The 23,668-nt window shown below is 44.6% G+C and overlaps 5 protein-coding genes across 5 annotated transcripts; 1 reads left to right on the top strand and 4 right to left on the bottom strand.

Moving 5' to 3' along the window:
* Positions 1-24: 24 nt before the first annotated feature.
* Positions 25-2,262, top strand: LOC127767417 (SNF1-related protein kinase regulatory subunit gamma-1-like). The gene is made up of 2 exons (XM_052292757.1): positions 25-1,369; positions 1,668-2,262. Exons 1-2 carry the CDS (start codon positions 342-344, stop codon positions 1,945-1,947), a joined length of 1,308 nt encoding a protein of 435 aa, XP_052148717.1. The 5' UTR covers positions 25-341; the 3' UTR covers positions 1,948-2,262.
* Positions 2,263-2,397: 135 nt separating this feature from the next.
* LOC127767407 (exocyst complex component EXO70B1-like) lies at positions 2,398-5,700 on the bottom strand. Its single transcript, XM_052292744.1, has 2 exons — positions 3,575-5,700; positions 2,398-2,871 (listed from the first exon to the last, which is right to left on the bottom strand). The coding sequence occupies exon 1, from the start codon at positions 5,548-5,550 to the stop codon at positions 3,601-3,603; it is 1,950 nt and encodes a 649-aa protein (XP_052148704.1). The 5' UTR covers positions 5,551-5,700; the 3' UTR covers positions 2,398-2,871; positions 3,575-3,600.
* A 1,979-nt stretch (positions 5,701-7,679) lies between these two features.
* Positions 7,680-10,903, bottom strand: LOC127775533 (probable arabinosyltransferase ARAD1). The gene is made up of 4 exons (XM_052301787.1): positions 9,898-10,903; positions 8,857-9,153; positions 8,607-8,702; positions 7,680-8,451 (listed from the first exon to the last, which is right to left on the bottom strand). The coding sequence occupies exons 1-4, from the start codon at positions 10,402-10,404 to the stop codon at positions 8,035-8,037; spliced, it is 1,317 nt and encodes a 438-aa protein (XP_052157747.1). The 5' UTR covers positions 10,405-10,903; the 3' UTR covers positions 7,680-8,034.
* Positions 10,904-11,665: 762 nt separating this feature from the next.
* On the bottom strand, positions 11,666-20,003 carry LOC127775522 (alpha-glucosidase 2-like). The gene is made up of 22 exons (XM_052301776.1): positions 19,550-20,003; positions 19,020-19,093; positions 18,419-18,670; positions 18,013-18,187; positions 17,785-17,871; positions 17,605-17,673; positions 17,384-17,480; positions 17,026-17,108; positions 16,635-16,742; positions 16,322-16,443; positions 16,087-16,194; positions 15,921-15,994; positions 15,498-15,623; positions 14,404-14,471; positions 14,047-14,196; positions 13,912-13,962; positions 13,391-13,447; positions 13,155-13,301; positions 12,970-13,061; positions 12,500-12,609; positions 12,334-12,397; positions 11,666-12,242 (listed from the first exon to the last, which is right to left on the bottom strand). Exons 1-22 carry the CDS (start codon positions 19,895-19,897, stop codon positions 12,089-12,091), a joined length of 2,616 nt encoding a protein of 871 aa, XP_052157736.1. The 5' UTR covers positions 19,898-20,003; the 3' UTR covers positions 11,666-12,088.
* A 759-nt stretch (positions 20,004-20,762) lies between these two features.
* On the bottom strand, positions 20,763-22,771 carry LOC127756259 (uncharacterized protein At4g15970-like). The gene is made up of 3 exons (XM_052281648.1): positions 22,507-22,771; positions 22,037-22,417; positions 20,763-21,924 (listed from the first exon to the last, which is right to left on the bottom strand). Exons 1-3 carry the CDS (start codon positions 22,750-22,752, stop codon positions 21,418-21,420), a joined length of 1,134 nt encoding a protein of 377 aa, XP_052137608.1. The 5' UTR covers positions 22,753-22,771; the 3' UTR covers positions 20,763-21,417.
* Between the last annotated feature and the right edge of the window lie 897 nt (positions 22,772-23,668).

Below are 23,668 nucleotides of genomic sequence, written 5' to 3'. Positions count from 1 at the left end.
GGGGGGGGGGGGGGGGGGGGGATCGCACCGCTCTACCGGAGACGCTGACACGTGGGCCCGGGTCGATCCGGCCCCACCTGTCAGTGAAGTGTAAACCCGACGCGTGTTACTTGCGAAAGGATCCAGGAGGAAAATATCTCCCGGCCCAGCCCACCGGTGGAATTGAGCCCATCTGGAAAGCAATCGTCGTCTCCGGCGAGTGCGAGAGCGAGAGTCCCGGCGCGCGAAACACTTGTCACGCGCGAAGCCATTGGAGAGGAAGGACATAGCTGAGATCGCGGTGGCGCCTCGGAAGAAGAAGGAAGCATTGCGCGTGTGTGGAGGAGGAGGAGGTATCAGGGATGCAGGCGAGGAGGGAGGTGAGGACGAAGGAGGAGCAATGGCGGGGGGAGGAGAGGGTGGTGGAGAGCCCGCTGGGGAGCGCACGGTGGAGCCCGGAGGCGGAGATCGGGATGAGGGTGGAGGACATCTGGGACAGCCTGGACCAGCCGCAGCTGAGCGACCGGGACCGGCTCAACAGCTGCTTCGATGCCATCCCGGTGGCGTCGTTCCCGCACACGTTCGACGGCGCGCAGGTGGTCGAGATCCCCTCCGACGCCACGCTCGCCGAGGCCGTCGACATCCTGTCGCGCCACCGGATCATCACCGCCCCCGTCCGCAACGTCGACGCCCCCGACGACGCCAGCTGGATCGACCGCTACATCGGCGTCGTCGAGTTCGCCGGCATCGCCGTCTGGCTGCTCCACCAGTCCGAGGCCGCCGCCGCCAGGGCCGACGACCTCGGCGCCGACGAGCTGGCGGCCAAGCTCGGCACCGTCGCGCTTGAGGGCGCCGCCGCCGCGAGGGCGCCCGACCAGCAGCAGTCGGCGGAGGGGGCGGTCGCGGAGGCGTTCGGCGCGCTGCCGTCGTCGGACCTGTTCAACAAGACGAAGGTGAAGGACATCTCCGGGTCGTTCCGGTGGGCGCCATTCCTGGCACTGCAGAGCTCGGACACGTTCCTGACGATGCTGCTGCTGCTGTCCAAGTACCGGATGAAGAGCCTCCCCGTGGTGGACATCGGCGAGGGCACCATCAGCAACGTCATCACGCAGGCCGCCGTGGTGCACATGCTCGCCGAGTGCGCGGGGCTCCACTGGTTCGAGGACTGGGGCGCCAAGTCGCTCACCGAGCTCGGCCTCCCCATGATACGCCCCAGCCGCCTCGTCAAGGTCCGCCACGACGAGCCGGCGCTCAAGGCATTCCGCCTCATGCGCAAGCGCGGCGTCGGCGGCATCCCCGTCGTCGACCACGCCGGCAAGCCCACCGGCAGCATCATGATCAAGGACGTCAAGCATCTCCTCGCCTCCTCTGACGCCAACAGGGACTACAGGTCAAAAACCAAACCCCCCCTCAAAAACATCTGCATCTCCTCGTTTTCGGAGTCTCGTCTTTATGGTGTTGTCGTAGGCTCGGCGGCGACCGGTCACGCATAGCAGAAGTCGTTTTGGTGCTAGACTTCACTCTCAGTGATTTGTGCTTATGTGGTTAACGCATGGTTCTTGGATGTGCTTTTTGTCGTGTTTTTTTTTTTTTTTTACTTTTATCTATCTTAATACATTTGGATGGTCTCCTTCGGTCTTCTTGGGGAAAAAAATGTTGACAGAATCAATCGAATTGCAAATTTGCAGGACGCTGACGGCGCAAGAGTTCATCGCGAATGCGAGGCAGAGTTCAGGCGAGAAGCAGATGAACATCGTGACCTGCAAGAAGGAGGAGAGCATAAAGGAGATCATCTTCAAGCTGGATGCAGAGAAGAGGCAGAGGATCTACGTCGTGGACGAGCAAGGCAACCTGGATGGGCTCATCACTCTCAGAGACATAATCGCCAAGCTGGTGTACGAGCCGCCTGGCTACTTTGGGGACTTCTTCAATGGCGTTTTCCCTCTACCTCAGAACAGCAGGGTCTGAAAACCAAAACATTTTCATTAGTCCAAATTAAATCAGGTTTCTTTTTTATCACTTCATACTTTCGATCCGGTCCTTTTGTGTAGTATGTGATGTTTCTTTCTTTGCAATTTCCTCCTTTTACCCTCTAGAAAGATCACCTTAGTTTGTTTGTGTTACAATGTGACTAATGCATAGCTAGCTTATCATAATGCTTCCACATGTGGAACACCAAGGTTCTATTCATGTTTTAAAAAGACGCACCTGGAAATCTGGAATGAGACTCTGACAATGCCAGCAAAATTCCTGCTCATTTGTATCATGAAGGCAACAGAAGACAAGATACCAATAATAATTGATGAAAACTGCACCCGATTACATCAGTTCATGAATTGATGGATTAGGAGTCGTAGCAGAAGGTATAATGAAATTGCAACACCACTTCATGATCAGAGATTGACAAGTACATGATGATAGGAGCAATGTAGTAATTTACTATGGTCTCCTTTTTTATCAGCAACAAACTATACTGCACATAACAAATGGCTGTATTGATACAACTACTGGTATGAATTGTACATAAAAAATGCCAAGCACCAACCATTCTTTCGATGTCAAACAAGTCACGAGATGTTACAATCAACAAAAGATGAGAAAAAAATGTAAGAATTACACAGCTCATGGTAGTGTCCAGTGTCCTAAATTTCATGTCGAACCTTGATATAGTCAGCACCTTGATAGATCAAAAGCTAGGTATCCAATTCCGATTGCTTCGCAATACCAAAAAATTCTGTTTGCTTGCAGTTCACACTGCTTCTTCTACAGGCAAAACTGATTTTTCTTTCCATCTTCGGATTATCAAAGGTCTTTGCAGATCAAGCTACCAATATAGCGCCACCAATGAAATTCACGAGGGAGTTGTAACTAAAATCATTGATATAAACATCCCTAAACAGAAAAGTGATCAGGTTGGTGAGCATATTTTTCAAGGAAAAAAAAAACATGCCTATAAAAGTTTCTCCTACAAATTGGCAAGCAAAAACTAACAAAATTGGAATATTTTTTTTTCTGCTACTATTAACATGTCAACAATTTGCCTATAAAGGACAACATAGCATGTTAAAGCCAACCCACGGTGTTAGATATCTTAAACTCTGGTTTTCAGTTAAAATCATATTCTCCAAAAAAACTGTATATGGAATCTATACTTCTGGTTCAAAAAAGGTTGTTGTTTAAGAGCCATTTTAAATATGTTTATGATGATATACAGTTATATAAATCAAGGTTGCAGATTAAGAAGCATAACCAACCATGGTTCACATGAGACATTAAAAAGCCCATCATTCAGATTGGTAGTTCAAGAGTTCCTCAGATCAATAGATCATTGCTTGATTAAATTAACTAAAAAGATAGCACATATGCCTGCAGTAATTCAATCGTTAACAATATGAGGACAAGATCTCATCGAACATTTCAAGTTGTAGCAGCATACATTCCAAAGGCTAATTTGATGTGCAGTGCATCACTATGTTCTTGCAAAACTAACTCCCAGATTAACTTTAACAACATACAAGCAAAAAGATCTTGACTGCAACACCTTATAGTAATCTATAAAACTCTATGGAAGTGCAATCAGGGGTTTAGTACTCACCTTAACCATCAAACATGACTAATCGATCAAGCATTTGGTCTTCTGCCTTCAAAAAAATCTGAGACCTGATTCTCCAAATCTTCAGGGTTGTACTTTATATACCTTGCGGAATTCCTTCCACCCTCTAGCTGACCTCGGAACCTTCCAACAAAAGAACGATATGCTGGAAGGACTTTCTCTGAGATTGAAATCTTCAACTCCTCTCTTAATTGAGGGTCCACAACCTTCCATGTTGTCTGTGTCTTGTATAACTCCTCGAATGCCAAGTTAAAGTTCTTGAACCTTTCCTTGAGTGAAGCCTTGAGTGCACTTGATGAACCCATTGTCTGTGGCAATCCATCATCTCTCAGACAAGCTAATACCCTCGTCCATGAGGACCTAAGGTACCCTGTAGAGTACCGTCTTATCTGACCACGACGCTGGCGGATCCAATTATCGCCAAGCAAGGTCTTGAGCTCTGAATCCTTCACCTTCTGTACAATGTACAGCAGATTGTTCATCAAAAATATGTTCTGAAGTGCCTCATCCTCATACAGCTTTGATTTCTCCTCGATCTTGGCCTGTAGATGTGTGATCAGTATGAGCACACACTGCCCCAGTGGAGTCATATTCACGTTGTCACCTCCATTTTCTAGCTCAGTATCCCAGTCCTCGAGAAGTTGGTTCAGTGAGCGGCTATAGTCTGCAAGCAGTCGGACATAGTTCATGACATACCGCGTGAGTGGGTGAATCTCCCCACCGGGCAACGCTCTCCGAGATGTCTCCCCCTGTATTGCATTTGCAAACTCTGCAACGGTGCCACGCACCGCATCCCCAAGCCTCATGAGTATCCCCACAGCCTCTTCCTTGATGAAATCCCTTGCATCACCTGAGAACAAGCCCTCGAGCTCCGGCAACACCTCATCCAGCGCCTCATACATGCCAAGAATGCGGAACAGCTTCTCGGACGATCTCTTCCCGATTGCAATTGCGTCACCAAAGTTGAGCAGCTGCAGGACACACCCCTTGGCTGCCTCAGTGAAGCAATCCTCCTCGGCTTCGGCATCAGCGGCAAAGATCTGGTTGCAGATGCGGCGCTCCTCAGCAAGAAGCCCCCTGACGACGACCTTGAGCGCCTGGATCCACTTCTTCATCTTGCCGTCGAGGACGCCCCATTCCACGCGCTGTACCTCCTCCAGGCTCATCTTGTCGACGCCAAGCACGGCGAGGCACTCCATGAGCGTGTCGCGGCGCATCTCGCCGTAGACCTGGCACAGCTCCGGCCCGTAGCCTGCGCGCAGCATGACGTCCGCGATGCCCCTGAGGGCGCCGACGGTGTCCGGGGAGATGAGGTACGGGGAGATCTCTTCGTCGGAGACGGAGGCCCTGCCGCCCGCGCCGCCGGACTCGTCCCCGTCGCCGGCGTGGCTGGCGAAGGAGGGGCAATCGAGGTCAGAGGCGGAGGAGGCGAAGGACGGCACCGTGAGCGAGAGGCGGCGGAGGAGGGAGGCGTGCAGGTCCTCCCCGGCGAGCGGCGACATCCCGCGGGCCAGCAGGTGGCGGAACTCGTCCTCCAGCCGCGCCATCGCCGCCTGCAGCGCCGCCTCCGCGCGCGCGCCGCGCGCCCCCACGAGGACGGCGGCCGCGTCCAGGTAATCCCCCGCGTCCTTCGCCGAATCGAACACCAGCCTATCACCCTCCTCCGGAGAATCCCACCGCTCCACCAACTCCGCCGCCTCCTCCACCTCGTCCTCCCGCGCGTCATCGGGGCCGGCCTCCTCCTCCTCCACCTCCTCCACGACGGAGGGCTCCCTCACGGCGGCGGCGGCGGGAGGGGGAGGCGGGAAGAGGTCGGACATGAAGGTGAGGCGGTCGTCGAACCCGGAGAGTATCCGGATCATGTCGTCGGCGGCGTTCTTGGAGTTGGCGAGCGACTTGACGATGTGCTGCGCCGCCGCGATCACCTTCTCCTGCCCTCCCGGCGGCGCCGCCGCCATCCTCCTCTCCGGTTGGGATCGAGCCCGAGCGCGACGTCGAGGAGGTTGCTGCTACTGCTGCGAAGAAGAGGAAGCGAAGGGGAAGGAGAAGGGGAAGGGGAGAGGAGGAGGCGAAATGGACTTAGTGTTAGAGTCGCTAATCCGCTGAGCTGGAGGGGGTGGTTTTGAATGAGTCGCTGGGTGGTTTTGATGATGCTTTAATGCTCCCCACTAATCCTCGCTTTATCGTACGGTCCGGATTTGCTCGGCCGGCACTCCATCTCCACTCTCTAAGGTTTATTTCCCAAACAAAAAAATTTCCATCTTTTACATCGAATATTTGGACACATGAGTATTAAATATAGAAAAAAACTAATTACACAGATGTGTGTAAATTGCGAGACGAATCTTTTAAGTCTAATTGCGCCATGATTTGATAATATGGTGCTACAGTAAATATTTGCTAATAACGGATTAATTAGGCTTAACAAATTCGTCTCGCAATTTACATGTGGAATATATAATTTGTTTTATTATCATAATACGTTTAATACTTCAAATGTGTGTCCGTATATCCGATGTGATACGTAAAAACTTTTCACCCCTGAACTAAGCAGGGCCTTGAGTACAAAGGAGATGGATGATCATGATCTCCTATATGGATTCTCTTGTCAATGTGTTACAAAATTTTGTCAATATCTGTGATAACAAAACAGTTACGGATGAAAAAAGGTGAAATTTGAGTAAATTATGTGAGAAAAATTGAATAGTTTTAAAGAACTTAGACTCATCTGTCAAGCGGTTTCTCGATTCATAGAGGCTCAAGAAGTCTGATAACTGCGATAACTGAAGCGGTTAAGGTTGTATTTGTTGACCTTGGTCTTCTCTCCTATTGTCTTGTTGGTGCTTACATTTTGTTCTGGTCAGGGTGTGTTCTTTCATGTCAAAGAATTGAAATTAAACTAAAACAGGTCAGGTGGACACTTGGTTTGAAATTATGTTGATGTCATTATGTTCATTGCACTAAAACCAGCCAAAGTTTGGTAGGCGAGCACATGGCCTCGTGATCGTATTGTTCGTTTGTCCTTTGGATGGACTAATCACTTACATTATTCCCTAAAAACGGATCAAGACTCAAGAGCCAACCACCGGTCGCTTGAAAGAATTGACAGAAAAGGAGTGCTTTGCTGTGCTGTCTTGTTCTGCATGGGTTCCAGTAGTGAACTGGTGATTGCATGCATCAGCTCTAATCCGGCCATCCAGGCAATGTCACGCTCATGTCAGGTTTGTGCGTTTGTGTTGATCTTGCATTATTATAGTTGTAAATGCTTGGATTTGCATGAGCTGGTGTACTGCTTGCTGCTCATCAGCATAGCTGGAGAAGTGGAAAGTTGAACTCTGCCAGTGCCAGGGTTAGACATTCATTTTTTTTGAGATATTTTGTTCATCTCTGTGATGTGGCAAATGGTATCTGTTCTTCTTGATTGTCAACCAAGAAATGCACATAGACAGAGCAGCAAAAGTCAGTGGTTTGTTGGGATTATCTTTTAGGTCACGACCTCCCATGCATTTCCATATCTTAGTCCTTTCTTTGCTCAAAACCGCAAGAAACTGGGACAAAAAAGACCAGTATTATAATAAAAGATTTTGGTATAATCAGCAGAACGATTATCGATATCTTGGTCTCTACTGGTACTAAAAATGATCTAAGATCTTCCCCTTTAAGTTTTGCGCTTAGTACATAGATCAATTTTGCAGTAGATTAATGGAATTACAGTGCAAGCTAAAAATATATATTAGGTATGTTCCAGCAAGTCGATCCATGTGATAAGCAGATAAACAACTAAACAAGGATGGTCTGACTCGGAGGAACGTTCCTTTCACCCCATTTTTTCAACAACCTTTACCCACCTTCTAAAGTAAACTAAACCAGAACATCAGATTAGATTTGATACTTAAGTTTGTTTAAACACAAGTGTACCTGTGTATGACCCCGACAACCTGACAAAAGTTTCATCAGAACTTTCCGCAGGAGTTCTCATCAGAAGTCGAAAACCAGCAAAATGATTAAGCTATGAGACGAAATATTTACACATAACGAAACTTCCTAGAACTAAAAGGTACACAAAAGTATCAATCACAGAGAGGAGTGGTATCTAATGGGAATACATTGCAACATCCGATAGACCGATATGTAACATAGGTGCTTTGTGTCTTTGTATTGTCAGATGAAAATCTGCTCTACAACATTAATACAACTTATTTGCTTCCACTATATCGTAAAAATCAGAGGAAAAAAAATAGTTAGGATGTCATAGAAGGAACAAAAAAAGGGGACAAAAATGTTAGTGCGTCAGTAAACCTGCGTGGAATGAGACTCGGACCCATTTTGATTTTGATGGTGCACAAGGAATGACCAGCATGACTTCATCATATACATCCCAAAAAATGTCACTTCAGCCGTCGCCCCATCGATATGATAATATATACACAATTCACCAAGGTTCATCCCCACCAGTCTGGAATTTTTAATCTCCTATTCCTGTGAATCGCAAGATTAACTGCAGGGACTTTGTGCTTCACCTGCCTCCATATCATGTTCACAGCATCACCCTTCCTGGGTGGATTCTGGAATTCATAGTGATGAGAGACATTTTTTAGCTTTGACCAGATCTCAACCCACTTCGTTTTCTGGATCTGTCTGAGCTGGTTGAGCAAATAATCAGGTCTTAGAGCTTCTTCCACTGAGAAGAAAAGGGAGAACTCACTGTAATCAATCTCATCTTCGAAAGGGAGCTCAATCCGACTGCTGACAATCACAGGAACACAATGACTGACAATTGCATCAAACAGTCGGCACGAGGAAGGAGTATCCCCAGCAGGATGGAGACAAAACTTTGATGATCGCATGCCTTCCGTAGACTGTTAGGAGTAAACCATTTTTAAATGTCATGCCCTCTTATGAAAACCTCAACAGGAAAGACTTTAGATCACCTTAGCACGTTCAAACCATAGCAGAAGGCACTATACGTTTAGATGACATTAGAAAAGTAAGGTGCAAATGACAAAGGCCTTACTGTTTTAATGCCTTCACCTGTTGCAAGGCTATCCTCAAAGCGCACACCATCCTTCCCTTTTAGAATCTTGGCAAGTTTAGCACGGATCTTCCCTTCCTGAAAAAAAAAAGGAGCCCCAAAAAAGGTCATGTTCTTGAAACACAAAAGTTAGGTATTTATTTATGTCGAGAACAGTTTCAACAAAAATAGCACTGAGCTAAATAGGCAAATTATGATAGATCACAGAGAAGGGAATAATTAAGTTGCATACATCTTTCCTGACTGTACGCCCTCGAAAGAAAAGCAGTGTAGGACGAGCATCAAATGGATCAGGTGGATCATCGTTAAGGAAGGAATCTACAACATGCACATATGGAGCTACAACATCTTTCCTCAAGGAAGCCAATTCTTTTGTGTATCTTCCAAAGTCTGCAACTATAAGAATAGATGCATTCACCATATCACGCAAAAACCTAAAAGCATTTGGGTGATGCATGGGAATCACATGATCACGGCCTGCAGATCGTTGCCAATATTTAGATTTCCATAAAATCTCCATAAGCTCAACCTACAAGAAAATAAACTAAAACAAATCAGTGTAATTATAATGCCATGAAGTTAGTTTATATTATGTAGAACTAGGGCACATTGACACTATTATATGGCAGCATACTGCACACCAGCAACATGAAAAAGTCTAAGGAGGTGATCAAAGCATACCAATTCGTCATAAATGATCATCATATATAAAACAACCAAATTCCTGATACTCACCATAACTCAGGGTAGCTAATTGTCAAACATCATAGAAATAAATCGATATATTGTCATGACAGAAAAGGAAATGCCGCACCACACAACAGATTACTGAGCAAAGAAGAGTAGACGGCATTTTTCTATGGTTTATCAGAATTTGGAGAAACCATTATTGCTAATAGCGAGGTTGATGGTGATGTAACACCAACTAAATGAGAGCATTTTTCCAAAGCTATACAGTTTATCGCACCCACATGTCATCTTTGGTGTGCTCGTCTTCTTTGTTTAATGATTACTTGATTTTTTTTCCCCAGTACAATTCGCCTGTTCTATTGAATGATGTAGCATAGTTTTATGAGAAGCAGATAAATTTGGCTGCTTTCAGCAGTCTCTCAATCCACAGTGCATACCAAAATGACTCCAAAAAATTAAGACATGACAGAACAACACAAAATTTCGTAGGCATGACTTTGCATTTCTACAAGAACATAGGCCATGCCATTGCAAACAGGATTACCAGCTGAATTGAAAGGAAAAAGTGTGAGATTTACTGCACCTGGAGGAGGCGGTCGGCCTCGGTCTCTGGATCGGTCATGTTGCGGCCGTGGACGTTGAAGCTGAGCGACGAGAAGAAGGGCACGAAGAAGGCCTCCGCCGCGTCGGGATCCGTCACCCGCACCGCCTCCCTCCCCTCCTCCTCCTCCGACGACCCGTTCCCCCCACCTCCCCCGCCCTGCAGCGACGCCATCATCCAGTACTCCACGCTGTGCTGCCGCCTGATCCCGCCCGCCGACGGCGGCCACGCGGGGAACCCCGAGGCGGAGGCGTCCATCATGCCGACGTGGAACCGCCGTGGCAGGTCGTACATGAAGACCCTGAGCGGCGGGGCGGCGGCGGCGGCGGGCGCGCACCGGGCGCCGAACGGCTTGAGGTTGAGGAGGAGGCTCGGGGAGGAGACGGCGGGGGCGGAGGTGAGGTAGAGGAAGGTGGTTGGGACGGCGAAGACGAGGAGCAGGAGGAGCGCGCCGCCGACGGCCACCGCGCGGCTGCTAGGCGACGCCATGACGATGCCCCCCACCGCCGGCGCCGCCGTAGGCGGATTTGGTGACCAAGGCGGCGGCGGTGGCCGCAGCTATTATTAGTGGAGATGGGAATTTGGTAGCGTCGCAACAGCAGCTTGTGCTCCGGTGGTTGCGACGCCGTCCGCCATGTGTGGTGCGATGGTGACGGGTCTCCGCCTCCCTCTCTCTCCTTGTTTTTTCTCTTTAAAAAGAAAATCAATCGCCCCAAAATATAAGAACTTAGTACAGAATGTCTAGATTTGAATCTAGAGTATGTTTAGTTCACGCTAAAATTGGAAGTTTGGTTGAAATTGAAACGATATGACGGAAAAGTTGGAAGTTTATGTGTGTAGGAAAGTTTTGATATGATGAAAAAGTTGGAAGTTTGAAAAAAAAAGTTAGTAACTAAACCAGGCCATAGACAAATGCAGATGCCCCATCCAGTCCTAAGATATAAGAATTGTTGTGTTTAGTTTCTAAAATTAGGAAGATGTTTGGGGAAAGTTGGTAATTTGGTAAAAAAGTTGGGAGATTATGTAAGTAGGAAAGTTTTGTATGTGATGTGATGTGATGAAAAGTTAAGGAGTTTGGAGAAAGTTTGCTGTGAACTAAACAGGACCTTATAATCTGAGATATTTCTTAATATTACGAATTTGGACATACTATACCAAAAATATAAGAACTTAGGATCGAGTGAAACATTTTCTAATACTACGAATATGTACAGACTATGCAGATTCAAATCTGGACAAATGTCTCATCTGTTCTTAGGTTATCTAAATTAGTATTACTAATAAATGTTTCATCCAATTCTAGGTTCTTACTCGAGTCCATCTAGCATAATGAATCTAGACAATTATATTGTTCTAGGTAGACTCCACCTAGTTTAGTTTTTATCGGGACAGATGGTGTATATTTTGGGAACCGTTGGTCCCGATTTGAGCGGTAGGGATTGAGTTTGTCGTATCTGTACTGTTTTAGCAGTATCCGTTTTCATGACAGAAGATCGTGCTGTTACTGCTGCGGTACGATCACGATGATCTTCCGGTACTTTGCTTGCATTAGAGAGTGAGATCATATGCTTGCAGAAGTAGCAAGCAAAGTTCACTCGAAGGCTCAGGCAAATATTGATCTACGAGAACCAGGACAGATTTGGGTAGTCATCTCTTCTTCATGGCAGAAACGGTAAGAACTGTATTAGTGCCGAGCTATTACTCCATTAGCCGTAGATGGACCTTACAGGTTACAGCTCCCTGAATCCCCGTGATCAAGTTTCTTTTCTTAACATAAAAATTGTTTAACACAAGGCCAACGCTACAGACTGCAGCAAGAAGCCAACAACGCGTAGACATGGGCAGATTACGTTAGAATTTCATTACCTCTCGATTCTAGTGCATACTTTGCTCCTCCAAAGGGATCTCAAAGCCCCAAAAAAAATGTTTATCGAGACACTAGTTACAGAATCTAGGATAAATGTTATCATTGGCTACGTAACTACTGTCTCGAGAAGGCACAAACCATATATGCAGCACGGAGTAATCACCGGTTATTGTTCAAAACCCCCACGATCAAAGTTTTTCCGAGGGTTTTTCTTTGGGGTCAAAATCGAGCTAAATCATGTTCAGGTCTTCCATTCCAAATTTCCAATTGGGATTTGTTGTGTTGTTTCTCTGTTGGAATATTCGCTTACCTATGTAGGGTCGGGTAGGACTCGCCCATGATAAGAACAACAAGCGAAGTCCATCCAGTAAAGGACCTCGCACCCTTACCCTTTCCTTTGTTCTTCTGGTCATAGTTTTCCCAGAAGAACCCAGTTTCATGGTAATTCTTCACGATGTTCCTGTAAGAAGCACAAAAGTAGCAACAGCAATCTATTAGAGAGGCTGCAATTTAACTATTTTATTCAGCTTAGGGAAGAGAGAGGGATATACCTGATCAGGTTTGATCTTAGCTCATCATACAGTTCCTTTGCCCTGTCCTTGTATGGACCATCCTCTTCAGAGCAGAACAATGTTATTAGATCATCGTGCAAACAGTAAAATTTACAGAAGGGCAAAAGCTGAATAGTTGTTTAGCAGCATCTGTTATAGAGTTTACCATGTGCATAGTGGTGTAGTCCTGAAAGAATCATGTAGTTCATGTTTATCCAAATGGCACCTCTCCAATATGGGGGATCATGCTCAGTGTTGCGCTTCATATATATTGAACTGGACCATGGACAACAGATAATTCAGATCAGAGTAACCAAAAGACCAAACAATAATGCTATGTATACATTGTTATGTTGATTTTAATTCATTAACAAGCTCAAACGATAAACATTTAGGTGTTGGGGGCAATGCAGACTTATACCCACTTCATCCCCCGGGACAAGTCTTACCAATTGAGTATTGGATCCTCTAAAGAAATTACACTTTTCAAATAAATAAATGAAATGAAATATCTCATTTATTCCAGAAGTATCAGCTTCATAACTAATCGTCTTGATGCAAGTTTAGGTTGCTGGAGATCAAGTAGGAAATTTTGCCCATGATTCAGGTTAAATGAGTTATTATCTTTATATATACCTTGTTCGAGAAAGTGACCGAAGTCCGTAATTTGTCCACAGGATAGAGCTATTTGATATAAGATCAAGCTGCTTCTCAAGAACCCATGATTCCTGAACAGAGTTGAATGGTAATTAATACTTTAGGGGATGAGCATCACTGGATTGGTAAAAGTGAGAACAAGTATATGTAGGTAAAGAGCATACAGGTGGAATGGCCCCCATCATGAAAGGGAACATGCTGACATAACCGACATGAGGTACTAATTGCAGCTGAGGGGGTTGTAATGTTTCACGCAAAAGCTCTCGTCTCATAACATCATTCTCTCTAACTTCATACCATCTCAATCGAACCTGTAAGAATAATATTGTCATCAGAGTTTGAAAGTTATGAATCATGTCCGAAAGGCAAGATGGCAAGTGAGAGGAACTGCAAGAGAGACCTTTTCTGTGTGGTTACCATAGTCGAAATAGGCACCGGTTTTATCATCCAAGTGCATCTGTAAAAATGCCAATACTTTCAAATTACTATAGGATAAATGTGACCATCAAAACCCTTCCTGTGACACAAAATGATTGGCGGCAATTGATAAAAACCATTTTAGTTGCTATATGATCTTTTGAACGTTTGATCAAAAGTAAGACTTCCTGACACAGCAGGCGTTTATGCAAAGTTTATTATCTTTATGGCATATATAAGTATGTAACCATAATATTGCAATGATCACAAACAGAAAACCAAGCACAAAACAAAAACTATTAGCTTCGTCTAGTATGTAAAATGTTAATATAAGAAACCATTATTGTTATAGGCGCAAGTGTTAGTGTTGGAGTATCAAGCCATTAATTATATCCAAAATGTAGCAGCCATTGGTGGATTGATATGCAGATTAAGTATCTATCTGACCTAAAAAGGACAAAAGCTCAGAACAAGAAGAAACAGTCAGAACTCTCAGAGCAATACCTTGTTAAGTATCCCAAAATCTGAAAGTTGATTTGACATCTTGTAGTAATCCTGTAGAAGTTCAAGACAGATTTTTTTCAAGAGAACCAAAGGCTGAGACAAAGCATAAGGCACAGTCCATTCACTCTGCAGTACCTTCTCAAGAGAGCTGTCTGTTTTAAGAAACTCTGCAATTGAGCACATACAATTCGTAGCTAAAAGCATCCAACACCGGAGGTCAACATGGCGCTCTTCATCATTAGGATGAGATGCCCGTGGATAGTCATCCAAACCAGATGTCAAAGTCTGTAGAGTAGTCAGCAACATCAGGAGTGAACGGTTAGTAGAAATGACATAGAAAGACAAGGCAAGAAACTGTAGCGTAGGCATGACAAAAGCTCAAAAACATAAACTGTAATGTAGGCATGACAAAAGCTCAAAAACATATTTCTTTTGCTATTATTTGGGACCAATTAGTCTGTGGAAGAAAGCAACTATGAAGTGTTCCAAAACCTTCGGATTCAACTCCCTGGTGGCCATGCTGTCTCTTCCATGCCAATAAAAGGTGCCTTCGTATTTCCCTAAAAAAAACAAGTTTGAAAGTCAAAGAAGCTATATAGGATAGATAAGTCGAAGGTGAAAAAAGTTGGCATGACAAACAAAAATATTGGTTATTCCACACATGGAAAGTACAGCGACATAACAATCAACAATGTCCGCCAAAAAGGAAAAAAACAATCAACAAGGTGATGGAAAAGGTAAAGATAACAGTAATTGCATAATTTCTAGCTATGTGGAATGATGGCTATAGTTTGCAATGACACTAAGCTAAATTTTGCTTAGCACAGGAGCAGAAGGTTATTCCCTTCGCTAAGTAAGTTTGAACATCTCAATTGCATGGTTCCTCTTGGGTGGCAGTGAATTAAAGTTACTTTCTAAAGAATCAGGAATTTGGGTTCATAACTCTCTCGTCCAGGAACAGTAAATGAGTGAAACAACGACTACTGAATAAGTTGACGATCAAAATTATTATTTCATATAGCATGCACTGCCTTGAGTGTATGTAAAATATAGAGTGCCAGGGATATCTGAAGACTAACATCATCCAAAACTGATGCAAAAACTAGTAGCTTCTGCAAGACAAAACGGCCAGAAAATTTTGCTGGTCACAATCCTATTCACAAATCACAAATATGATAGTACACTTAAAAAATGATAAAACTATAATTTATGATAGTACTCTTTTATCCAATCAAACCATTCATAAAATGTGAACATGTCATATTTGTATATCCAATCAAAATATTTATAAAGCTATAAATAGATACACTGACTGCATGCATCCCCAAAATATCACCCTTTTTTTTATTGAAAAGTAAGATATTAATGGCTCATCATGTTCATGTGTTCAGGCATGTATTTTCTGAACATTAATTAACATAATAATAGGCCTAAATTAAAGTGAAGATCCAATCCATACAAATTCCATACTTGCCAGAAAGAGGGCAGGTTATTCTGTCTGCAGTTATTCACAAGCAATCAAGCATCATTGGTTACCAAGTTCCTAATAAATAGTATGGACCATAAAATGTCATAACTTAACTCACCTGTTTGTGTGCTATTGAACCACTGAAACCAAGAGTTCAGCCTTACATAAGCCCTTTTAAGGAAAGTGGATATCTTTTCAGATTCCTCATCTGAAAACTGGTTTGCATGTATTCCACTTGCCAAATCTGTACCAAAAAGTGGCAAGTTAAACTCAATAGGATGTTCGATCACAGTTTATGCACTTCCATACAGTAGCAACCTTGTTGTGCTAAACCAAAATCGCAGACAGCGTGAAAATTCTCAATATTATAAATTTGAGACAAACGCACTGAAAACAGTGCAAAATAATGTTTTTGTGGTAACTTGATTTTCTGAGATATACTCAAGTCAGATAATTTAGATACTTTGATTCTCAACAGTACTGCTATACTGCATTTAATGTGTCATGACAGTGAAGAGCAAGGAAGAAAGCATTGTCTCACCACGCAGTGCAAGAAATAAGGTTGGGGGATTTCCATTGGAAGGGTACTGCAGAACAAATTCCTCAGGAACTTTACTGCAGAAATGTAAAAACAGATTATATAAGAACTGACACTCTAAACTCATAGCTAGATATGACAATGGTTCATTGCTCGCCAGGGGAACCACCTTAAAGCTTCAGCTCCTAATATTTGCTCCCGAGGAATCCATCCATCCGCATTTATTAGATCTAACCAGTGACCAATTATATCCATCGATATATGCACATCCCAGCGCCTATACATCACCATCAAGGATGTGTTAAACAAGCAGCAATAATACCAGCACAGATTCAAAAAAAAAGCGAGTGATGATATAGTGGCAGAAGCCCTGCGCTACACATCAAGATCGATGAAATGCTTACCAAATGACTAACTGATGGAAGCCCTCATCCCATAGAAATCCCCTTGGGAAGAATGAGCGACTAGGCACAGCTGTATATAGTGCAGCTGGCCAATATGGGATATATTTATCCCCATTTTTTTGCTGCAAGGAAACTCTTGAAGCATTAGATTTTGTTTGAGTGTGATGTGTAATCGCCTAGGATTTATATCAGATCTACAAAAGATAGCACAGTAATAAGAAGGGGGGGGGGGACTAAATCAGATAGCATAAAGTTCAGCTGCAATAGCTATTAGGAAAAGGATCTAATTATCAGGTAACACTCTAAAACTTACTGTAAAACCTTTTGGAAGTGCAATTTTTGACTGCCCATAGAAATAGCCAATTCCACCAAGAAGATTTGATAAAGCAGCAACACCAACAGATAATTCTTTGGGATTAATCTGCATCAGTGAAACAATAATATCAACTGCTCCATCACAAACTTTCTTCTGATTATGCAGCCAGTCACACTACTTATCTTCCAGGGGAAAAAAAATAGCTTTGAAAGGTTCTTTCAACTATGAAAAGTGTACAGACTTGAACAAAATGGCAAGGACACTATCATTTATACGCAATAGCAATTTTATATAATCATAGGAACAGGAGCATAATGAGAAGAAAACAACTGTATAGACTGCTAAAAGAAGATTGTCAAAACTACAAAGCTCATCCAAGAGATCACACCTTATTATTTACATTGAAAATTTGGTCATATCTCTTTTCAAAATCCTTCTGTTTTGATTCAAGACGAGTGCTCAGAACAGGACCTGGCAACATTAGTGATATAAAATCAACAAGCAAGATGAAATATTGCTTTCAACATCTCTGAATTTCAGGTTCAACAGAAGGAAAAGATGCAGGCGAGGAAAAAAAAGGAATGGATACCAAATGCAAGGCAGCAAAAGAAAAGGTCAAGAGCCTATGCATACCAAATTATGGAGGACATGGTATCTATGGCATGATTGCCATCCCAAAATGAATAGAACAAAAGGAAAATCACATATCCTATCTCCATGCAGTATGAGCTATGCAGTAGAGTCACCTGTTAGCCTGTTAATGCGCTCTTCAATCATTGGGTTTTCTGAGGCAGCCCCTGACAAGAAGACTATGTCGACTTCGGCAGAACGTTTCATGGAAACCTGTGAAGATGAGAGAGAGCATAGATCACAATGCCGGAAGAGAACACTATTTAAATCTGGGTGTACGTTGACTCATTGGATTCTCATATTGACAGAATAACTTTCTTTTTCATCTTTGACACACCTGATATACTATTACATTTGAAGAATCTTCTGCCATGTCTGGAAGGTTAAGGTTCCCACTTTGCATTGCCTAGAAAGGTACACAGGAGCAGCTAAATGGCAACTTGAGTTCATAAAAAAAAACTGAGACTTGTTTTTGACCCCCCCAAAAAAAAAGTAAATGTAAGGAGCTAAGACATACATTAGTCGCAAGGGCTTGCTGTACTAGGTCACTTAGATTATGCATACTAATTGATTTGAATCCAGCTCTGTGAATTTCCAAATTTTCCTGCGAGAAAAACACAGTTCTGTACATGTCAATATTAACATCAGTTTATATGGAATTGTAATGCTATATACCAGTAGCGAGTAAAATAGAAAAATAAAAAAATAGTAGCAACAATGTGACGAGCATACTGAAATATGCTACCTCAGATCTCAAATAGACTTTCCAATCACCAATCTCCTCACGGGATCCAGATGCCAAAAGAACATGACCTCTTGACGAAGGTATATGCGAATCCATAGTGATTGAGTTCCCTGCTTCATCCGCGATGTAGAAAAACAGGTGTGTGGTGCTTTCTTGGTCTTCACTTAAACTTGGCCTAAATTAAGTATAACTACATGGGATAAATTTCTTTTGGTTCCTTTGGTAACTTTATATAGGTAGCAAATAAATGATTGTTAATATCATCCTGGTTTGTGAATAGGGAATGAAAAAGTCAATCCAGTAAAATTTATTGGTCTTTTCACCTTGTACTTAAAACTGGAAAATTGTTTACATCTCTTCAGTAAAAAAAACTTTTCAGTTTTGTAACTGACAAATATACACTTACCCATCAGTCTTCGCATTCAATCGAACTGCCCAATCTCCACCATAACCGCTACCCTCTCCTTTCTCTTTCAGGAAACTCGTGGTCAACAACAAGCCATGATCAACCAACACTTGATGTCCATAATCCCTCCCATTGTGATCTGTCCACCCATATGTGCTAAGCTCATCAGAATCTTGGCAAACATGACGAAGAAAGTATTGCCCATTCTTTGCACCAATCCACATTATCCCAGCAATTAGAGACAACGGGGTTCTGAAATAGAAATACTATTAGCAAGAAGTTGAGAGTGCCACCATATCATCATCATACAGCAATAGAATTCCAACTATGAGGTGGTAAGGTGGCAACATTCTAAACCAGAAACAAAAACAATACGCATTCAAGGAATCAAGCAGGAAATATAACAACATCTTTGTTCTCGACACATATGGACTAAGCAAATGGGAACAAAACTCCATAGAAGTGTTTAAAGCATAAAAAAATATGATGCTAGCAATATGAACTTCCCTGCATATTTCTAGCATGCCATGGTGGACTAAGAGAACTGAATTGCTTAAATTAGCACGCTATAAGAATCAAGGGGAAGATCAAAGTTAAGCACCTTGCACGAATTCCAAGATATACATTCGGCCTGTAGGTACCCCAATACAAGCTTTCCTTGTGATCTCCTTGGAACTGTAAACAGTCAACTATGAGCCATCAGAAAGCTAACCATAATTACCATCCAAACTCAACAGTAAGGAATAACATGATGTTACGTATAAATCAATCAGAACTAGCTTACAGGAGGATATTTAACAGAAACTGGTACATTTTAGGTCGTCTTTCCTAGCTCAAATGACATTTGCGGCTATGCACAATTCATATTCATTTTACCTATGACAAACCAGTCGTATCCACTATGTGGTTCAAACATAAAGCAGCCCTTGTAAAATCCAAACAAGCAGTGGTCGATTCCGTTATTCTCCTAGCATTTTTACACAATTCAATTAAGTTCTTAACTACTACTGTTGCAGCAGATTAAGCAGAAGCGCACTAATAGACTACAACCGCGCGAGATTGTAATCTAAAGCTATTTCACAGAGCATTGGAGGCTTGAAGAAACAATGCGACGAACTTAATGGTCATCACCTGAGGCAGATCCATCATCCTGGGCGCGTCAAGCGGCGTGACGGAGCGCACGACCCTGCGCAGCGGCGTCTCGACCTCCCCATCCGCCTTACCCTGCCACACGCCGGTATACACCACGAAGGCGACGGCGAGGAGGGCGACGGAAGCAGTCCCTACAAGGAGGAGGTTCCGTGGGCTCACCTCCATGAGCCGCAGGGGGCCATGGTCGCCGCGGCCACGGCGCCGCGCTGCGGCGGCGGCGGCGGCGGCGGCGGCGGCCGCCCGGCGCGCGTCCGGCTCTGGCCCTGAGCGGCTCCTGGCGGCGGCTACGGGTCGCCGGACACTGCTGCTGCCGCCGCCGCCGCTCATCGGAGAAAAATCCCGGCGATCTCCGCGTCTCTGGTTGGTTTGGTCCGAGGACTCGCCGCCACTTGGGGAGACTGAGACGAGGGGTTTGGGTTGTTTCTGCACTAGTCCCGTCTTTCCGTTCGATAGGCGTAACTATCAAAATACGCCTTCCGGTGATGGATACGAGTAGTTCCAGCTTGAAATGTAATTTGGGATTACGCCTTCCACGCATCGAGTGAGGGAAAATTGACCATGTTCAGCCGTTCGGGCCTCGTTTTAATGGGCCTCAGTATCTCGGCCCATCCACATGTGGCCTCAATCCTTCTTGGGGCACCACGTGGATAGGCCTTAATGGTCTTATCTAAGCGAGGCCTTCACTGCTGAGTACTACTAGTTTCTTTTTTTTTTTTGCGGGGTGCTGACTGCTGAGTACTAGTTTCTGTTCACTATATTTCGATGATTTTTTTTTAGAAAAAATGAATCGCTGTTAAAATGAAGATTCTCAATGCTTGTTATCAATGTGCATCCATCATGTTTCATCCTACTTCCTCTTCTGTTTTACAATGTAAGTCATTCTAGCATTTCTCACATTTATATTAATGTTAATGAATCTAGATAGATATATATGTCTACATTCATTAACTTCAATATGAATATGAGAAATGTTAGAATGACTTACATTGTGAAACGGAGAAAGTACATGTTCTGCAATGCAATATTTCGTTTGCTAACTTGGTTAAAAGTTCAGGTAATTGAGCACCCATGACAAAAGCAAAAGCAGTTCACAAAATGAGATTATCCTAATCCACACAACGCCAAAGCTAATTAAAACATAGGAAATAAATCATCAGACTAATAATGTGTATGCGTAGTATAATGATTTTTTTTCAAAACACGAAATAAAAGTAAACACTCATATACAAACGTGTATACTCATTATATAAATCATTTATTTTATAGGACAGAGGGAGTATTATAGGACAGAGGGAGTATCACTGTATCACACACACTCTGTATGAATGGCTCCAGTCTTCAGAGAGTGTCATATTGATTATTGGCGAAATCACCCCATGTGCAAACTATAGTACATCAATTTAATGTGTTCAGAACTAATACTACTCCCTGAGATATGAACAAACAGAGATGAAATTGAACGAACAACATGGGGAGAGGCTTCTTCCATCCATCCATCGATCCTCCACCGTCCGTCCCACATGCCATCCCAATTCTCCAGGGCAATCAAACCTCGAGCACGATTCAAGTATAACCCCGAGCAATATTAAAATCTACGACTCTATTTTAGATTATAAGACTTCAAATTAACCGAGTTTATAAAAAAATAGTAATATTTTCGATCCAAAATAAATTTATTATAAAAATATATTTAATTATTAATTTAATAAAAACTAATTTGATAATAAAATATTACTTTATTTATCTATATATTTAGTTAAGCCTGAAGCAGTTTGACTTTAACGAAGGTCAACACATCTTATAACCTAAAACGGAGCGAGTATTTAGCTTAGCTTTGTCAGCACGAATCAGTGTATGCACTTGCCGCCCTCGAACGTCCAGCCGATCTTGCCCATCTGCCGCTCCCACCGCGGCCGCGCCACGTACCTCCTCCAGTCCCGGATCACGTTCCTCAGGTCGTGCAGCTTGTTCTCCAGCCCGATGCAGCACGTCATGTGCACGGTCGCGATGCGGTTCAGGTCCCGCCCCAGCTGGCAGAACCCGCTCACCGCCGCCGTGTCGATGAACCTGATCCTCACGCCGACGCCGCCGCCCTCGCCTGCGCCGGCGGCGAGCTCCCGCTTGATCTCGTTGAAGACGAACTGGTCGTGCTCCCCGGGGAACCGGCGCCGCGCCGCGTGCCAGTACGCCATGGCGCGCGCGTTGCGCGGCGTGGCCTTGAAGTAGATGAACCCGGTGTTCGGGTAGTTCCCCAGGTCGTCCGGGTCGCCGAAGTAGAAGTCGCTCGACGTCGTGATGTCCGCCGCCGCCGTGATGTGCACCATCGGGTTCCTGAACCACGCCAGGTCAACGTCCTGCCAACGCCAACGTGCGTCGTGTTCCTCGTCGTCAACGCCTCGTGTTTCTCCCACAATCATGGACGCCTACTAGAATTGACGAAAAGATTTATGTATGGGTGGAGCTTGCCGTGAAGAGGAGGTTGTAGCCGAGCTCGAGGACGCGCTGCTGCAGCTTGAGCTTGCTCCATACGAGGTCGAGGTAGTCCTTGGTCATGTAGCTCTTGGCGCCGGAGAGGTCGAGGCCGGCGACCTCCGGGAGCAGCAGGTAGCAGTGCGGGTGGATGGCGCGGCACCGCCGGAGCGCGCCCTCGTCCATGGCCACCACCACGATGTGCTCGACGAAATGCGAGATGTTCTCCCCCACCCTGAAGCTCTCCAGGAACGAGTCCATCAGCGACCCCGGCGCCGCCCACGCCTCGTTCACCGACGTCATGATCACCGTCCTGTCCTCCATCGCCGCCCGCCGCAAAATCCTCGCGAACTCGTCGTCGTCGTCCCCACCGCCGGTCTGCGTGCGAAATCATCACAATTCACAAATTAGTTCATCAGTTCTTGGACTCGGCTGGTTAACAATGGCGCATATCAAGAACAGCTTACCTGATTAGTTCTTGCTGCTCTGCGCGTCTCTGAATCTATCCCTTTCGCCCGTGGAGCGCAAGCCACGGCGGCAGCCTTCTTCTCCTGCCTTGTCGCCGGAGTTGCCTCCGGCGTCGGCCACGCGGGACTCGCGGTCGAGGTGAAGACGAAGACGATCAGCGCGGTGGCCGACGCCGCGCCGAGGAGGAAGACGACCACCGGAGATAGGCCATTCTTGGAGCTCGCCATGCCTGCACTTCCTCGCATGAGCAAAAACTCTGTAATCCGGGAGGTCGCAATCTGTATTTGTACACTGCTCTGTTGCAAGAGCTTGACTTTTCATGGAAACTGACAGCTGCCAGTTCGTGGACGCCCTCCAACTCCCATGTCTCCTGCACCATCACCGCCGTCTCCTAGCCGTCGATCAAGCGATGGACCGTTCAGATTTCGTGAGAAAAAACAGACGAGGATTGTGATCATGAGCTGATGTGCGTGATCAAATTATTCTCATCATTGAGGCCTAGAGATCCTCTTTTAATTTGTAGCTGCAGAAGCTTCAGAGGATATGCCACCCGAAAATATTCAGACATCGACATGCACGCATGGTTGTTGGGCATTTTTGTATGCCAAGAACTCATAAAGAACGGAGATCAAAGAGATGTTTATGTCTTGATAGCCGTTGCACCATCCTACTACTATTGATTGTTGCAAGAGGAATGCACATAAGTATTTGTGTGGACACAAGTGAAAAATGCATAGAGATCTTCCGGCTAGCTCTATAAGGTAATGGGCTAGACGCCTTTGGTTCGAAGCCTCATTTTTGTAATTATTTGATATAAGTTTATTCCCTAATATTCATGTCTTTTTATTTGTGTGGACACAAGTAACACAACCGACACAGCAAGGGACAGATCCTCTATCCCCATTGACCATTGATAGGCAGTGTGAATTTTGGGTGACCTCACAACTGAACTTTTCTCTGTATATGAACAGACGACACTGCTCAAACCACATAGAGTAACAGGCTGCAGTTCTGCACATGGTGGGATAAGGCAAAAGGGCAAGTTGGTCACTAAGAAAACCGAATCGACCTGTGTAATTGAAGAGCAGGCGAATCATGGAAGAACAAATCATTTCAGTGCACATATTAGAAGGCCAACTGAACTGTCAGATGGTCCCTCTG

This window comes from Oryza glaberrima, chromosome 1 (genome assembly GCF_000147395.1).
Source record: "Oryza glaberrima chromosome 1, OglaRS2, whole genome shotgun sequence".
Lineage (NCBI taxonomy): Eukaryota > Viridiplantae > Streptophyta > Magnoliopsida > Poales > Poaceae > Oryza > Oryza glaberrima.
This window is presented reverse-complemented; position numbering and strand designations above follow the sequence as displayed.

Coding starts and splice junctions, on each gene's coding strand:
- LOC127767417 (XM_052292757.1), top strand. CDS start 342: ATGCAGGCGAGGAGGGAGGTGAGGACGAAGGAGGAGCAATGGCGGGGG. Junction 1,370..1,667: donor GACGCCAACAGGGACTACAG/GTCAAAAACCAA, acceptor GCAAATTTGCAG/GACGCTGACGGCGCAAGAGT.
- LOC127767407 (XM_052292744.1), bottom strand. CDS start 5,550: ATGGCGGCGGCGCCGCCGGGAGGGCAGGAGAAGGTGATCGCGGCGGCG.
- LOC127775533 (XM_052301787.1), bottom strand. CDS start 10,404: ATGGCGTCGCCTAGCAGCCGCGCGGTGGCCGTCGGCGGCGCGCTCCTC. Junction 9,154..9,897: donor AGGCCGACCGCCTCCTCCAG/GTGCAGTAAATC, acceptor ATTTTCTTGTAG/GTTGAGCTTATGGAGATTTT. Junction 8,452..8,606: donor CAGGTGAAGGCATTAAAACA/GTAAGGCCTTTG, acceptor TACTCCTAACAG/TCTACGGAAGGCATGCGATC.
- LOC127775522 (XM_052301776.1), bottom strand. CDS start 19,897: ATGAGCGGCGGCGGCGGCAGCAGCAGTGTCCGGCGACCCGTAGCCGCC. Junction 17,481..17,604: donor CAAATGTAATAGTATATCAG/GTGTGTCAAAGA, acceptor TCATCTTCACAG/GTTTCCATGAAACGTTCTGC. Junction 17,109..17,383: donor GCGCATTAACAGGCTAACAG/GTGACTCTACTG, acceptor TAATGTTGCCAG/GTCCTGTTCTGAGCACTCGT.
- LOC127756259 (XM_052281648.1), bottom strand. CDS start 22,752: ATGCGAGGAAGTGCAGGCATGGCGAGCTCCAAGAATGGCCTATCTCCG. Junction 22,418..22,506: donor GAGCAGCAAGAACTAATCAG/GTAAGCTGTTCT, acceptor TTTCGCACGCAG/ACCGGCGGTGGGGACGACGA. Junction 21,925..22,036: donor GCTACAACCTCCTCTTCACG/GCAAGCTCCACC, acceptor TGGCGTTGGCAG/GACGTTGACCTGGCGTGGTT.